General features: G+C 34.2%; 2 protein-coding genes across 2 annotated transcripts; one reads left to right on the top strand and one right to left on the bottom strand.

The window, feature by feature from the left end:
* Window positions 1–636: 636 nt before the first annotated feature.
* LOC134233966 (uncharacterized) lies at window positions 637–1,512 on the top strand (the record flags this gene model as incomplete). The annotated part of the gene is made up of 2 exons (XM_062716018.1): window positions 637–975; window positions 1,140–1,512. Coding segments are annotated over 2 exons (542 nt in total), but the record flags the coding sequence as incomplete, so codon positions are not given.
* Window positions 1,513–5,630: 4,118 nt separating this feature from the next.
* LOC134233968 (trypsin-1-like) lies at window positions 5,631–15,325 on the bottom strand. Its single transcript, XM_062716019.1, has 7 exons — window positions 15,236–15,325; window positions 13,930–14,054; window positions 13,407–13,507; window positions 12,802–13,061; window positions 6,417–6,559; window positions 5,864–5,918; window positions 5,631–5,749 (listed from the first exon to the last, which is right to left on the bottom strand). Exons 1-7 carry the CDS (start codon window positions 15,276–15,278, stop codon window positions 5,646–5,648), a joined length of 831 nt encoding a protein of 276 aa, XP_062572003.1. The 5' UTR covers window positions 15,279–15,325; the 3' UTR covers window positions 5,631–5,645.
* Window positions 15,326–18,416: the final 3,091 nt, after the last annotated feature.

Below are 18,416 nucleotides of genomic sequence, written 5' to 3'. Positions count from 1 at the left end.
ACATCTTTCTACGCAACTCTAAAACAGAATACTAAGTACATGTACCTTCTTACCGCTGCACATGTTTTTTAAAACTTTTTTATTTTACACAATGCAGCTCAAGTTTTTTCCTCTAAAACAAAGTATTCACATAATAAGGGTATGTGGGAAATTTTTACTTTGATATACGATTAACTAACATCTTGTATTTCTAGTTGAATTTTTCAAATTCTATAAATCATTGTCTTGTAAAACTTTGAAACCACTTTTTGATTCCATCCTATCCTAGAAGAACGTTAACAAAACTCAATAATGTGTATCTTCAACAATGCACCTCTTCATTATGTACTGAATGCAATCGTTCCTGATGTTCTGGAGCAGTTAAAATTTAAGTAAAACTTTCCAGCATATTCTTGTAAGATATTTGATATCCTGTCGGTGGACCATATATACTATCTCAAGATCACACCCTTTAAAACAACAATGAATGCAGTTCCTAACCTTGGACTTAAAAATAATTTTGGGAATGCGGACACATTTTCTTAATAGAAATAATAATAACTTAAAAGATTTGGCTAAAATCAGCTGGTTTTTGAGAGGAGTATCAGTAATCATTCAAATACATTGTAGGAGTAAAGTTATTATAATGTATTGAAGGAAAAAGTCTGAACCAGGAAAGAGGAAAAGACAAAGAGAACATCAGGCAAATTCACGAACAACTGTGTATGGAGCTGAACTCACTTCAGCGTGAATATAAACACGTCAGACAGGTCGTGTACACTCTGCAACAAGACTATGAGAGATCTAAAGATTTCGACCCCTTAAGGCGCTATGGTTTACTTAAAGGCATGATTAAAAGAACAGTTCTTCATTTTAAACTTAATGAAGATAAAGTTCCTGGATCTATTTCGATAACAGGAATTCGAAGCCTTGCCAATGGCTATAAAGAATTGTCCTATTCTCTAGAATTAACAAGGAGAAAGGCAGATTTAGATGGTTGGTTGTGTTTTTATTTCAAAGAATAAAAATATTAAAGCAAAGTAACATATCTATTAAAGGAACTTATCTGATAAATTACTTTTACATATTAATAGAAGGATAAAGTATAGCATTAAGATAAATTGATTAGTTTCACCATCTTGGACACATTCTCATTTCAGATATGTCTGTAGAACAGATAGAGTCGGAAGTTGAACAATTGCGTCATCAGGTGAACGGGTTGAAGGGTCGGTGCTCTCTTGTGTCAGATACTGTCTCACAGTTAGAAAACAAATACGAACAATCCAAAAACTTTGCTCCACCGAAGCGGTACGAACTGATGAAGAAAATGGTTCAAAATGTCGTGAATGACCAATTCATATGACAATTCTTTATATTGACAGCAGGACAAACAAAATTTCTGCAACACTGGCCATTTTTCATATCAATCCAACAATAGTAAAGGATATCCATAAATCGCCATACCGAAGAAAACATAATTAATTTCAATTTAAACAATTGAATAAGAGACATTCACTGATAGAGGATATATATATATATATCCAATATATCTGCGCAAAGCATGATAAAATTAACTGAAAATAAATTGTGTTTTTGTTTCAAAAAAAAATATTTCTATTATCTATCTTTATCAGATTATTTTAACTTTGATCACGATTATTAATAATAATATTTCAGTTTAATAATCAATTTAAAGTAAAGTATTTTTTACGTATTTGATCACTTTAGAGTTGTTCCTTTTATATCAACTGGAGAATATTTCCATTCCTAATCAGTCAGAATAATTATTTGATTTAAAGAAAAAGTTCATTTCCTATCTGATTATTTTATATATTTAAAAATGAGATGAAAATGGTAGTTTTAATTTGTAAATGAAATTAATCCAAGAAGTGCAAACAGACGGATCCCAAAAACATCAGAACTGGATAAGATCGTTAGGAGGAATAAGAATGATCCCGTTAACAGTCACACCTGTCAGGTGCCCTCCGTATTAACCAGGTAAACGGAGTGATCCGTAGTCAAATTTGGCTTAAAACAGTGGCTTACCTATTGATATGAAGCATGTTTAGTTTGACCATTTTGAATCTATCTTGCTGGTCAGGTAAAGGGAGACTTCTGTAGTCAAAATTAGTTTAAAACAATATGGCTTACCTGTTGATATGAAGCATGTCAGTCAAAATACAAAATGGGCTGTACTTGTGCATCCATTTGCAAATAATTTTATTGTAACGACCGTAGATTTGCAAAACGTTGATTTTACAGAGGATTCCTCATTTGGCAGTAGCATGCTTCTGCTTAACAATATGTCGTGTACTGAATACAGAAACACTGGTATGCAGGACGGTGTTATCGCTATATTTGTATTCAAACAACTATTTAATAAATGTACCAATATCAATTTTTGAGCATATGGAAGAGTCCATTAGAGTAAAAAAAATATATGTGAAATTCTATATAATATGTTGATTTTTTATATCAAATAAAGAGCAGGCTTTGACCTACAATGACGTTTGAGTTGTTCGTTTTAAATTGTCAATATGTCTTCTATAATTATAGTAGGATGGGAATAAGTTAAAATATTCGAAAACTTGGCAAGGAACAAAACAAATTCAATTTCAAAAGGATATATTATCGTTGTGGTAGTTTTAATAATCTCTTTGCAATAAAGAAATATATATATGAGTTAAGATTCATTTATATGATTAAAAGGATTTACATTACATTAGCAGCTATAAGACTTGATTATGTGTAAATATTGATATACTCTAGTAATTATTGACAAATTGTGTTATCTAGTTGTCATTCATTTTTATATCCCTTTAAAATGATTCGTTTATTCAAATTCTATACCAATAAGTATAAATAGGTACAAACGTTCTAGTACAAATATTTACTGAAAAAATAAATGTAACTATTAGCAAATTTCTTCAAACCGTCTTAACCTTTACGAACAGTTTGATATAGAGTTTTAATCTCTGTGATACTAGTTGATCAAAGAAGCCCATATTTATTTCTTGAAAGAAAACATGCCTTTCCTCAGCTTCAGTGTAGATACCTAATCACGCTAAATCTAAAGATTATAAGTTGAAACATTGTACAGCACCATCTAGATACTATTTATATAATAGTGTTGCATTATGCATGTACTATGCCTAAATAGTAGGCAGGGTTTGACACATGGTGCACGAGCCGTTGAGGCGAGTGCACTATGTGTCAAACCCTGCCTACTATTTAGGCATAGTACATGCATAATGCAACACTATTGTTATTATTATGCTGACTGTTGTAATTATTTATGCGGCAATCTATTTGACTTTTTCCTGAAAATATCGGTGCTTACACAGCGCACTTGCAAGAACTCATTCAAAATCACAGGCGCGTAGGCAGCATTGAAATGAAGTGTACGCAGAAAATGGTCGGGAGTCTGGGGGCCGCCCTGAGGCCCCCAGTGGGTCCAGGGCGAAGCCCTGGTGGGGGGCCAGGGGGCGAAGCCCCCGGAAGCTCCTGAATTTTACGAAAATTTTCAGTCATTTTCCTTTAAAAGAAATCACGCTACCTCTCTTTTCTCAAGCAAACACTTAGCTAAGTAATACTTCCATGTATACTTCAGGAAGAGAAGGATAATTTGATCAAATTAATTTACGAATATATTGTTACTGGAAAAAAAGTTTCCAAGTGTGGCAAGATTAAACTTAGAAGTAATTTAATAAGTTATCATTGGAGTTAAAGTATTTCAAAATATAAACGGGGGTGTGGGTCTTTTGATAACCTTTATATTCTGTTAGCTTAAACAATGTGAGAGTACTTAGATTCTATAAACATTACTGGTAACATCAGTAAAATAAGATATTCATGAATGATCTATATTTATATTTACTTTGTTCAATAATTTGAATTTTGCCTCTTTTGTTTATCGATATTTATTCATGCAGTATACTTCAAAGGATATTCTTGTATAGTCGTCCAAGACCCTTGTAACTTTATCTTTAGATCAATGTCACTTAGATCGCTTTCCTTCATCAAATACATGTATTTGTCGGCATAATCAGGATTACGCGGATTAACAGTTGAAAATTTTGATTCAAAAATATTTTCTTACTCAAGAATTTTGGAAATTCAATTTATAAAACACTGGATTATAACGATATTCTGAATAAAAATTTGAATAGAAACAATCAGACGTAAAATAATTTGAAAGAAAGATAGGGCCTCTTTTTCTCCGAATAAATCTCTCTCTTTCATTTTTATTCTTTCTTCTTTCTTTTTTTTTTTTTTGAAAATGATGTGTACGCACTTGCGTACTTGCGTATAGGCAGCTACGCGCCTGAAATCTTCATGCTAAAATTGTTTGCATGCTTAGTTATTTTGGTTACTAGTATTTTCTCTAAAAACGTCGGGATTTTCTGTCCCAAAGCAACTCATCTTTATTTTCTGTTTTGTTAGTAAGACTTATTTGTTTGCAGACGTCGATTCTCATTGATAATTTTCTTTTACATCCTTCAATCAAGCGTCATATAAAAAGCGTTTTAATGACCCTATGAAATCAGTTCATCTAACGATCTGTATGTAATTACATGTAGTTTGAAAGTTTGTTGTACACATTAATCAAAAGTTCCTTAGAATAATTTAACTGTTTTCAAATAATATTTGTCTATTTTCTCCTTCTTGTGTCAATTGTATAAATTAAGTTTATATATTTAATAAATTTCAACCAATCATTAATCGTCTCTGTGGCGTAATCGATAAGGCATCGGACTGACAATCTCATGCTCGTGAGTTCGATCCCCGGCGTGTGCACTGAAGAATTTTATTCAGTAAATAAAGCCGTGCACTATTTCGGCATAGTATGCTTACGCTATATAAATCCTTAGACCACTATGCGAGAATAGTAGGGTATGGGTTATATAGAGACAAACCGACAGGAAGCATAATAATAATTGTTGTTTATCTACATTTATTTTATTTTTTACGAAATTTTACTGAACCAAGCATATCAATACCCAATACTACATACAATATTAGAAACAAGTCTACTCTATATGCTTTATGCTGAATGTTAATGAAATGCCATTCAATATAAATGTACAATTTGAATAAAACGAATATAGTGGTCGATCTGAAAAAAATTCTAAATTTGAATTGTAAATAAGACATAAAACACAAACCCCTTGAAATACCGGAAGTGGGATCAGGTGCCTATAGGGGTAAGCATTCCGTGTTTTTTTCTTTCTTTTTTTTTTGTCGAAAGTTTTTTTCTTCATGAAAGGTATTTGTTGGAATGATAGGAAAAATGTTTTCGTCTGTTCAGATGCTTTTCATATTTACATATTTTTGATTCAGAGCTGAAGGCAGTGAAATGCTCAGAGAATGCTAATACGATTTCAAGATAGAGTAAAGAGTACTAAATCTTTTTTTTGTACAATTATTTCTGCTAATATACTCGTATTACTAACTTTATCGCTCCTGAGAGAAACAAATGTTCTTTTTTTCAAGAATGATATCTGCATATTCCCAAAAGAATATATCTCAATTTGTGATGTTACAATGTGTATGAACCCCTACATGCCCCTTTAATAGGGTTAAAAATGGCTTTACTATAAAACACGTAACACTCTAGCAAGGTATAAATATCATATTTATTAATTACTGGAGTATTTTGTATATGTTCACGTGCTCCAGTTGGCTTTAACCCAGTTGACATAATTCCAGACATCAGCGTAAACTCCGGGAAGTTCTGGTCTAGCGCATCCATACCCCCAGCTCACCACGCCTAAAACATAAAAACACATTCAGAATCCATAGTGTCTAAAATACAGCTCATTTTCCCGATCGTTTTAGTATTTGAATACATCAACATTTTACCGAATCAAAAAGTGAAACCTACCAGCCAATTCCCAAACACCACCTCTTTGGGCAACAAAAGGTCCACCTGAGTCTCCCTAAATTAAATGAATAACAGAACTTAATGCTTTTGTGAATTTTTGTAATGAATACAATGGATGTATTCCTGTCAACAGTGATTTAAGGGATACCATTTTATAACTTATAGTTAGAAAAAATTAGCATTTGTGCACACGCCTGACGGGGCTTCGGTTTTTAAGGTGTCATCTGAAGAGCGCGCAACTCTTATTTCAAAGTGCCAAACGCTTGGTGAAGGAATTGTAGCAACCCTTTTTATCGACTTGGGTCAGTCGCGGCCGGGATTCGAACTTACGACCCCCCGATCACGCTCTTCATTTATGTGAAAGTAAATGAAATGAAGTCTTCTGCAAATATACAATTGCTGAAATATTTATAATTTAAATATTTAATTTGTTCCTATCTTAGTTAGAATACACTGTTTTCCCTTTAAATCTTGATTGAAGGGTGTGCTAGATTTGACTTACATGTAAATACGAAAGAAATCGGAATTGAACATTGTTAACGGAATCAAGTACCTGGCAAGCATCAGCGCCACCTGCCTCGTAACCTGCGCACAACATGGTGGCACTCTTGTAAGAACTGCCGAGGAAAGATGCACAGGCGGTGTCAGACAAAATAGGCTTGGAAACTTCCATCAATCTGTCGGTCGTGGAACCACCTAAAAGTAATGATATGATATAGTAAATTTTATATTTCACAAAACCTCTTACTTATTAAAAAAAGGAAATTTGACATGAATTTTGCCAAAAGCATGAATTGCTAAATTCATGTCCATTGAACTAGGTGCAATAAACATGATTTTTTTTTTATTTTGCATAGAAGCATCTTTTATATCCCAAAGAAGTGTTTTGATATGTACTAATTCTTGCATATAGGGATAATTATCTTGCACGTTGGCATATTTTGACGCATGTTGACATAATTTATCTTGCATTGTTATGGGTCAGAATTACCCAAAATGCCAGCAAAGATCAATAACACAATTTAAACTTAACAATAATTTATTTACAGTAATATATGATAAGTGTATGAAACGTAAAGTACAAACTTAGCAAGAATCTAAAAATACATACATCAGAGTGTCCGTTGCTGCACACAATAATGTCCCAGTGAAAATATATCCCAGTTATATCTCAATAGTGCTTATACGACGAAAGTATCTATGCATCGAATTGACAGGGTATTTATACAGTATTATAAATCTAGAATATTCTAGAAATTGTTAAAACATGATATTACTGGAACAATCTGGACATACACAAAATTTAAGAATGTTCTAGATAAAATGACCGAACATGTTGACCACTCTGGAATGTTCAAGAAACTTAATGTTACTAATTATATACATAATGAAACAATACAAATACAACACACCTCACAACACCTCCCCTCTTAAAAAGTTTGAATGTCAATGAAAACTTATCTTGTTAAAACATATGTATATTAATACAAAATCTAATTTGTTCATGATACTCTGGACAAGGCATCTGCAATAACATTGTCTTTGCCTTTGATATGCTTAATTGTTATGTTGTATTCTTGTAACAACAAACTCCATCTAGTCAGTCTTTGATTCTTGTTTGACAATTTATGCAAAAATGTCAGGGGGTTGTGATCCGTATATACAAGAATTGGATGCAAAGTGACATTCAAATAAACATCAAAATGCTGTAAGGCTAACAACAAAGCAAGGCATTCCTTTTCAATGGTGGAATAGTTTTGTTGACATTTTGTAAGTTTTTTTTAAAAATAAGAAACAACTCTATCTACATTATCACTATGTTCTTGAAACAAAGCTGCCCCGATTCCAACATCACTAGCATCAACAGTAAGCTTAAATTGCTTAGAAAAATCGGGAGTTGACAGAACTGGGTTCCTCATAAGGACAGATTTGATTTTATGAAAGGATTTTACACAGTCCTTTGTCCATTCAAAGTTAACCCTCTTTTGTAAAAGATATGTAAGTGGACTAACAACTGAGGAAAAATTTGGACAAAATTTTCTGTAAAACCCAGCCATGCCCAAAAACCTCATTAATTCTTTCTTGTTTGTAGGAATCGGGAACTTTGCAATAGCTTCCACTTTAGCCATAATGGGTGTAACATAACCTTGACCTACTTTATGACCTAAATACTCTACATAAGCATGACAAAATTCGCTCTTCTCAAGGTTCACAGTTAAGTTTGCTTTAGCTAAAATGTCAAATAAAGCACGCATGATTCGAAGATGTTCATCCCATGTGTCACTGTATATGATGACATCATCAATGTAGGCCTCGCATCCTTCAAGGTCTTGAAGAAGGGAGTGAATCATCCTTTGGAATGTAGCCGGTGCGTTTTTCATGCCAAAAGGCATTACTTTATACTGGTAAAGTCCATCTGGTGTAGCAAAAGCAGATATTTCTTTTGCTCTTTCTGTTAACGGCACTTGCCAGTAGCCTTTCAACAGGTCAAATTTACTGACAAATTTGGCGTTTCCAATGTTGTCAATACAGTCATCGATTCTAGGTATTGGGTATGAATCAGTTTTGGTAACAGAATTCACCTTTCTAAAGTCTGTACATAATCGGTACGAACCGTCCTGTTTTGGTACAAGAATACATGGTGAGCTCCAATCACTTTTACTAGGTTCAACAATGTCATTGTCCAACATGTACTGCACTTCCCTTCTTAGGTACTGCAATTTTATTGGATTCATACGGTACGGATGTTGTTTGATAGGCAGAACGTCACTCACTATGACATCATGACAAGCTGCATTAGTTTTCTTTGGAACATCCGAAAAGATTTGATGATACTCATTCATCAAGTTTTTAACTTGTTCTTTTTGATGAATGTTCAAATGTCCAAGTCTGGCATCAAAATCAGCCAAAATTTCTGAGTTTTTCAAGCGGACACTCTGATTACAATCTTTCTCATTCATTTCTACACTCGTATCACTTTCAATACAATTTTGAACAGTCTTAGCATTGGCTAAAGTGGAAACTGGTTTTACAGAATTTCGGTCACACCTTTCAAAATACTCTTTTAACATGTTAATGTGACAAACCCGTTTCTCTTTACGTCGACCTGGTGTCTTAACTACATAGTTTACATCACTGATCTTGCTTTCAATTTCATAAGGGCCATAAAATCTGGCCTGTAAAGGATGACCAGGAATAGGTAAAAATACAAGAACCTTATCACCTGGCTTAAACACCCTATTTCTGGCATCTTTGTCATACCACATTTTCATTTTCATCTGAGAACTCTTCAAATTTTCTTGTGCTAAATTACAAGCATTGTAAAGTTTTTCTTTGAAATCAGACACATAATCTAAAAGATTAAGATCACTAGTCTCAGTCAGCCACTTTTCCTTCAACAATTTCAAAGGACCTCTAACTGTATGTCCGAACACCAATTCAAAAGGACTGAACCCAAGAGACTCCTGGACTGCTTCTCGTGCAGCAAATAGCACAAGATGAACCCCTTCGTCCCAGCCTTTTTCATATTGGTAACAATAGGTCTTCAGCATTGTTTTTAGGGTTTGATGAAAACGTTCTAGCGCTCCCTGGGACTCAGGATGATAAGCAGTTGATCTATATTGCCTTATACCCAACTCATGCATGACTTGCTGGAACAACCCCGACATAAAATTTGAGCCTTGATCCGACTGAATTGCCTTGGGTGCTCCTACAAAACTGAAAAACTTGGTTAGGGCCTTAACTATGCTCTTTGCCTTTATATTCCTTAGAGGTATGGCTTCAGGAAATCGAGTGGATGTACACATAATGGTAAGTAAATACTGGTTTCCAGATCTGGTCCTAGGCAAAGGTTCTACACAATCCACCAACACTCGACTAAACGGTTCTTCAAAAGCTGGAATGGGTTGGAGAGGAGCAGATGGTATCTTCTGATTTGGTTTATCTACCATCTGACAGACATGGCATGACTTGCAAAACTTCGAAACATCCTTTCTTAGCTTAGGCCAATAAAAATGACTCAGAATCCTATTATAAGTCTTATTGACACCTAAATGACCTGCCATAGGTGTATCGTGAGCTAAACTCATGACATCTCGATGATAAGCAGCTGGGACCACTATCTGGTGAACAACACGCCACACTTCATCTGGAGAAGCGTCAGGTGGTCGCCATTTTCGCATAAGGATGCCATCTTTCATATAGAAGCATTCTCCAACTTTAGTAGCCTCTTCTGGTGGAAGTGCCCTCTTACTAAGTTGGATGATATATGGGTCTTTATGTTGTTCAGAGAGTAAACGTTCTCGGCTGAGGATGTCCTTGCCTTGGCTAACTAATGGATGCAACTCATCATCCTCACCACCTAATTTTGGTAAAAGTTCTTTCTTCTCTTGCTTCTTGATATTGTGTGGTTCCTTGCTTGTTTGAATGCCATCAAGGTCAGATAAGAAAGTGTCATTCAAATCAATATCAACGGAGGAATTCGTCTCGTCAAATGCTTGAGTATGGTCTGCCTCCATTTCTCGTCTTTTGGCCATCGCTCTAGTAACAGCACAGGCTGAATAAATGTCATCATCTTCATCATTATACATGACATCTGGATTGATCTTCTCACAAACTATAGGATCTGGTACAACTTTCCCACCAGCTAAATCATTGCCTAACAACAAAGAAATGCCTGGAACGGGAAGAGTAGGTCGAACACCTACGATAACAGGTCCAGTAACTAAATCTGACTTCAAACTAATTCTATGCAGGGGAACATCAATGACGCCTAGCTCCACACCCTGTAATAAAACTGACCCACCAGTAGAAGTCTGCTCAGACAAAGGAAGCACGCCCTCTAACAATAATGTCTGTGCAGCACCAGTATCTCTCAAAATCTGGACAGGTTTTATTTCGCTAGAGTCACCGAGTGAAACAAATCCTTGAGACATAAAGGGCTTATAATCCTCCATAGAATCAATAGAACTGGACTGTGAACCCTGGACATCAGGAGTATCAGAACAAATCGAAACTAAGGCTTCTCTATCACCTCTAACTGCCGCACAAGCATGTGGTTGAGTTTTATCAAAATCATTTTTTCTCTTAAGTTTAAAGCATTCACTGATCAGATGACCCTTTTTCTTACAATAACTACAAGTAGGAAGGGACCCTATTCCAGACGATCCTTCAACACGTCCTGGACCGGACTTAAAACCACCTTGGGATGGAGACTGGGAACTTGTGAAAGACTGAGACCCTGAACCACTCTTTTTATATGTGTCTGAATTGGTAGAATTACTGCTAGTCTGAGATCTTGAAACAAAATTCTTTTTATGAGACAGAGCATAAGTATCAGATATGACTGCTGCCTCTTCAAGAGTTTTCACATTCTTATCTTCTAAATGTGTTTTCAAATCTTGAGGAACACATTCCTTAAACTCTTCTACCAGGATGACTTGGCGCAAATTAGCAAAAGTTTTATCAAGTTTCTTAGATCTAAACCAGTGATCGAATAAATCTTCTTTCTCTCGTGAAAATTCAACAAATGTTTGATTATCAAACTTCCTATACTTTCTGAACTTTTGTCTATACGCTTCAGGTACTAATTCATATGCTTTTAATATTGCTGCTTTGACCTTCTCATAGTCTGAACTCTCAACTACCCCTAGTGCAGAGTATACCTCAGCCGCTTTTCCAGCCAGTACACTTTGTAACATTGTTGACCAAACATTTCGTGGCCATTTAAGATTCTCTGCGACCTTTTCAAATTGGGGAAAATATTTGTCTACAGATTTTTCTTGAAATTTTGGAACTAATCTGATATTTTTTGCTGCGTCAAATTCAGTTTTGACAACTGACGGTTCTGGTTGGTTTTGTAATTTTAATTTCTCTAATTCAAAGTTCATTGCACGCTCTTCTCTTTCTGCTGCTAATTTGTCTAATTCAAATTTTCGTTCACGCTCTCGTTCTTCTCTTTCTCTTTCTCGCTCTTCTCTTTCTTTTTCTCGATCTTCTCTTTCTAATTTTTCTCTTTCTAATCGCATTTTCTCTAACTCTAATTGAAACTGATATTCTGCCATTTTGTAAGAGCCTAACTCTGATTTAACTGTATATTCTGGAAGATCATATTTTTCAAAGATGTTTTCTTCTACTAGTTTGTTTGCAACCTTAATTCTAATGTCTTGCTTTCTCTGAGAGGATTTAACATCTAACCCAAAATGCAAACCTAATGCAATCAAGTCATCCTTTTTTAACGTATCAAAAACCTGAACACTTGGTGAACTAAGAAAGTCTGTGACCGAAAATACCATGTTGATTTTTGCTGGCTTATAGTCAAATTTAACGGTTCAATAAACAAAATTCTGACAATAAACTGCAAAAGTGCAAGAAATTCTTTATCCCGGACGAGCCCCCAATTCTGTTATGGGTCAGAATTACCCAAAATGCCAGCAAAGATCAATAACACAATTTAAACTTAACAATAATTTATTTACAGTAATATATAATAAGTGTATGAAACGTAAAGTACAAACTTAGCAAGAATCTAAAAATACATACATCAGAGTGTCCGTTGCTGCACACAATAATGTCCCAGTGAAAATATATCCCAGTTATATCTCAATAGTGCTTATACGACGAAAGTATCTATGCATCGAATTGACAGGGTATTTATACAGTATTATAAATCTAGAATATTCTAGAAATTGTTAAAACATGATATTACTGGAACAATCTGGACATACACAAAATTTAAGAATGTTCTAGATAAAATGACCGAACATGTTGACCACTCTGGAATGTTCAAGAAACTTAATGTTACTAATTATATACATAATGAAACAATACAAATACAACACACCTCACAACAGCATGTATGGGACAGAAATGTGCCACCATATTCACACATGATTAAAATTGTGAAAACAATCTGATATATCTCTTCTTAACATTCTTACCCTCAGATGTAGTGCCCCAGCCGGTAACGTAGGCCAATTCGTTTACTCCATGATCCCTTGTTGGCATGCACGCAGGCATAACTGAGCTGCTCTCAGTTGGCTGAGTGGTAAATGTTAATATGGCAATATCATTGTTAATTGTTGCTGAGTTATAACTCCTATGCTTTCGTACCTCCTGGACAGCCATACGCTGTCCGACATTCTGACTTAATCTCATCTCTCCTACTTTTATTCTTAGGTTACTTGGATTTCCAAGAGAACTATAAAAAAATTAATTTGTTTCAGAAGAAACGATTAAAATTCAAGTCAAAATACATAGCATTAAATTTTATGCCAACGTTGATAAGGAACCTAAAATTAATACAAGTATTAACGTCTAATTCGAGTGCCAAAGATAATTTATCATGGTTTTAGAATAGTTATATATATATATGTATAAATATGTGTATTCAAGTCTCGGTTCTGATTCGAACTTATAATCTCTCTGTCTTTGATATATCTGCACGACTCTTTGCCTTACATTATTACGAAACAAAACCGATTTCAAGTATTTCCGATGCAATTTCTCAGATCTTAATAAACTGCATATTTTGTCATTTTCTTACCCATCAACACAATGGGCAGCAGTAACAACCACTAAATCTCCGGCGTCGTTCCTGATAAGGGTTCCACCGCAGATGTGGCGACCATTGTACTCCAAACTAATCTATGAATATAGATCAATCTTCAACAGACAGGGTTTTTCTTTTGTAAAAAAAAATACACTTCTCCAAGTCTTTGTACCTAGTCATTCCAGTATTTTTGAATAGATGAACTAGATTATTGCATAAAGATCTCTTCATCTCTTGGTTTTATTATTTGGTTTTATACTTTTTATACTTTATATGGTGCTAAATTTCTACCTGTCAATCATGTTTAATTTATTTTTACCTGTCAGTACCTAATCATGATTTACATTATTTCTACCTGTCACTAATGTTTAACTTTATTTCTACCAGTCAATCATGTTTTACTTTATTTGTATCTGACAATCAAGTTTTACTTTATTTCTATCTGACAATCATGTTTTACTTTATTTCTACATCTCAATCATGTTTTACTTAATTTCCACCTGTTAATCATGCTTACCTGCCACGGCCAGGCGTCTACGTTGGCCTCCACGCCGCCGACAATGTACTGAGTCAGACCGTTAGGTGAACCACTGGGTGTTCCACATGGTGCATTCTTCACATTCAATTTGGCATGTGGTTTAGCTGAAAATTAGACAATAATCAATTCTTTTCTCGAACAAGTAGTGGTGGGTAATTTTTTATCGTCTGTTTATGCTACAACAAGGTAACATTGCAAGACTAAACACCTAGCTGCACAATCAGAAATTCCCATGCTGGATGTTCTTTATGGAAATGCTGTCTGACTAAGAGTGGCTATAAAAGTTTTGTGCAATGGGATTTTTACCTCTGTTGAGATAATAAAAGCTAGGTTACGAAATTTTCTTGAAAACGAAGAGATGAAGAAATTAAACAGTAGACCTCCTCAATCACATAAATCATTTAAACAATAAAAATGAACAGGGTTAAAAATACAGACCCCGGGACAAAATAGGTGGTATAATGGTTAGGGGAGGGGGGGCTTTCTTAGCGTTAGCATTTAAAAATACGAAAGCATAGTCCTGTCAAATCCAAAATAAACAAACCCTCGTAAGACCAAAAATATCTGAGAGACAGAAAATTACATTTGATTATTTTCATTGATGAGATGAAAAAGAGGATGGTATCGTACAGTGATCGATCTTAAAATCAATAAACAATTAAAAAAAACAAAAAAAAACTATGAATTGGAAATAAATATGGACCCCACAAAATTCCAAAGGTGGGATCAGGTGTCTAGAGGTAGAAAGGATCCCATGTTGTTTGGTCTGGTCATACCTACCGTGAGTCCTATGCATTGATCAAGTAGAAGGGACAATCCGAAGTTAAATGAATAATAAATAAACAGGCCTAACAATTGGTATAAAACAGTTCAGCCAAAACAAAGTCCAATGATAGTTGGTAATTGCCAACAATGTCATGATAAAAACCATAGAATTTACGAAAGGCTGATTTAAAATAAGATTGTTGAAATCCTTATATTATTAACTTAGTAGCCTACCAATGTTTAAAAAGCGAACGTTTTGAGTATTGAATTTATTAGTTGGCATTCATAAACACCATATGCAGGTGTGAGTGACCTTTTTGAACTTAACATCAAATTATAAATCAAGATATCAGATGTTTCTGAAGCGAGACCAAAGCAGTAATTAGGAACAGTTTCTAAACATGTTCATTTGGACTCAACTTTTTTATCCTACAATGTCTTTCACATCTTCAAGCTTCCACAATACACTGAAAAGATTGATAAGTGTCGTAACATACGAACTCTTGCAATGTTTACATACCCGAAGCAATAACAAGAGCGGAAGCCAGTATCAAAAGCCGCATGTTGTTCACTCTATTTAGTCCGAACTAAGAAATTCCGATTAGAAGGGACATTTACTTATATTTCAGCAAGTCACGTGCTTTTCAAGGATTCCTTATCCAAGGCTTCGTTATCTTCTGGTCGTACCAATTCGTCACGATTGTAACATAAGAGGACTATGATTGAAGGCAATTATGATTTGCTTTTCCTTGATTTAAGATTCTACAGAAAATACTAAGAAAGGTCTTAAGTTCGATTTCTCACTATCGTGTGCGCGTCTCTAGGCATCGTATGCTTTACAAACAAATCTTTACAAACAAACTTAATGTACAAACACTGATGGTAAGTTATAGAAATAATACAGTCTAAATCATGTAAAAGTCTATTTTACATCCTTTAACTGGGAACAATAAAATCTGTTGGTCCTTTACAACTGATTGCAATAAAATATATGGACGTTTTGAAATTGAACACAACACCTCTGTAGACCCTCTACAAGTTAGCACAACAAAAACTGCTGTATCTTCTACAACTAAGCACAACAATGACTGTTGTACACTACAATATGACCAAAAGAAGACTGATGTATTCTCAACAAACTGTACAACTGAGCACAATGAAGACTGCTGTATACTACACAACTAGCACAAAAGGGACTGAAGTATTCTCAATAAACTCACCAAATGAGTACAAAGAAGTCTGTGTCCGAGTCAAAGATCAGAAAATTTATATTTTTGCAAAGAAATCTTTACATTTTTGTAGTGTTGTCAAATCGGTTGAAAATCAGAATCGATTAATCGGTAGAATCGGTTGACCCTAACCAACTGATCATCGGCCAATAATCGAATCAGTAACCCTTTGCATAAAATAGGCATTATATTACATATAAAATTTAGAATTTTATTTTTAAATAATGTAAGTAAAGGTGCATTGTACAGATCGAAATTCTAAAAACAGTATATATGCAGTTTAATTAACACTTTTGGTAATACAGATTTTTGCATGATTAGGAATTACTTGGCCTGGGAAACATAAGCATTGACAGATCAGTCTGCAGGTTTTAATTTACATGATCATCTAAATTACGAGCGTATATATGGAATTAATTTTTTAAACTGTTATAAGACATTTAATATTGCAAATCCTTGTGATTACGCATGAAATGAAAAGTGATTTCCCCCTAATACAGAAAACTAATATTTTTCATTTATACAAGTAGTTTAGTTTCTTCAGTTTAGAAATACATGTACAATTATCATTATCCTATGATTTATTTCAAACAGACTTTAAGTAAATGTATTTTAAAATAGGTAGTAAAGGACAACACTTTGAAGATGTATATTTTGATAACAAGAGTCTGTTCTTGAAATAAAAGTGAGAAAACTATAAAAAAGATATGTGCTGAAACATACCGATTAATCGATTGTTAAAATCTCCAATCGACTGTCTAAAATCGACAGCCTTTCCGACCGATCATCGATTATTAATCGATCATCGTGACAACACTACATTTTTGTGCTCGTTTATTGCCGTTTTTGTAACCTGACTGGCTTACATTACAATGGCATTCAGTACACATTCATGATGAATACCAGTACATGTACATAAAGCAAGCACAAGTTAAAGTTATACTAAGTAACAATTCTAAATTGTTCACGACAAAATGCCATTGATCTCTTTTTGATCTTTTTCCTCCAGAAAACGCTATGTTTTACAAGTTAGATCTCGGCATATTTTGACAACGGTACATAAATTTCAAAGAATTGTGCAAGATTTGATAACACAGGTACATTTGATATAGCCTTGTTCTTATGAACTTTCGCTATTTGTACTAGTATATAAACGATAAAGTTCATCTATTTCATTACATTAAATAGTGTTGTGTGCAGGTAAGACAACTCACTGGTTGTGCCAAAATAACTTTCTGTGTATTTTAGTTCACTGCTAATTATCTAATATTTTCATTCATACAAACACAAACATAATTGTATGCAAATCAATCTTATGTATTATTCTTTTAGGTGTGAAATCTATGGATGTTATTAGAAATAACAACTTCATATTTCGAAATTCTTAATCATGTGACCAGAACATGTTTCATCACAGTTCATTTCACCTTTATCATAGTATATATATGAAGTGAAATATGAAAATAACAGTTATCATCCTAAAAATATCCAAATATTGTATATAAAGAGCATAGCAAGGACCATAGCCTAGACGGTAGAATTAGATGCCATGGAGGAGAGAAGTATACCCTGGATCATCCACCTTGAGTCCTTTGTCCTGATTGAGTTAATGGATGGATTGATTGATTGCTGTTTTACGCCCCATTGGAGAATTTTTCACTCATATAGAGTCGTCACCATATACCCGTGATGGGCCTTAAATTTAGAGAGTTAAGGGATACATATGTAATCAGAAAGGTTTTAGTTAATTATCTCGTTGTAACGAGTGAGCCTAGAAACTTTTGAATTCAACAAACATAATATGTTTCAAAGTATTCAGAGTTGTGTATAAAGAAAAGTTTTTTTTTAATAAATGCAAGCTGATATAATTTATTAAGTGCACTTTAATGTTTTCAATAGAACATTTTCCACAATAGATTCTATTTGAAACAATACAAATCAAAATAAGAGTAAACACAGACCTCTAAAACCACATGAGGTAAGTTCACGTGCCAAGAAGAAGGAAGCAATCCATATAAAGCGGTCGCTATGTTCTTATATGTCATGATGTGTCAAACAAAAAAAAAAAATCGAGGATAATGCAGAATGTTTATTTTGCCCCCCAAAAATGCTATTAAATGAAAGGAAATCAGCATTTACTGATAAATTTTATTTGCTAACAAGGCAAGTGTATCGATTAAAGAATTGGCAAAATGTTGACTTATAAAACGAGATATCTGTGTTTCATCAACTCATTTTTTCAAAAGTTTGTCTCGTTCTAGATATTGTAGAGCATGCTCCTGCGTACCGAATTAATCAGGATACGTTAACTCCAGATGCAGGGAATGAAGGTGAGGGTGCATTTCGACATATCGTAAAATCACATATTGTCGTGGAGTCAAATTTTCGAGGTTTGAGGAAAAATATTAGTTTGTAGGAATTTTATTTCGTGATTGGAGAATGTAGTTAGTTGTAGTAATGCAAATGAAATTT

This window comes from Saccostrea cucullata, unplaced genomic scaffold, assembly GCF_032062105.1.
Source record: "Saccostrea cucullata isolate Sc308-1 unplaced genomic scaffold, CSIRO_AGI_Scuc_v1 ctg2226, whole genome shotgun sequence".
NCBI classification, from domain to species: Eukaryota; Metazoa; Mollusca; class Bivalvia; order Ostreida; family Ostreidae; genus Saccostrea; species Saccostrea cuccullata.
The sequence above is the reverse complement of the archived record's forward strand: the minus strand, read 5'-3'. Positions and strand labels throughout refer to the sequence as shown.

Excerpts from the sequence above, each read along its gene's own strand:
- LOC134233968 (XM_062716019.1), bottom strand. The coding sequence starts at position 15,278 with ATGCGGCTTTTGATACTGGCTTCCGCTCTTGTTATTGCTTCGG. Across the intron at positions 13,508-13,929 it reads TAGACGCCTGGCCGTGGCAG|ATTAGTTTGGAGTACAATGG; the intron begins GTAAGCATGATT and ends CTATATTCATAG. Across the intron at positions 5,919-6,416 it reads GTGGCGCTGATGCTTGCCAG|GGAGACTCAGGTGGACCTTT; the intron begins GTACTTGATTCC and ends CATTTAATTTAG.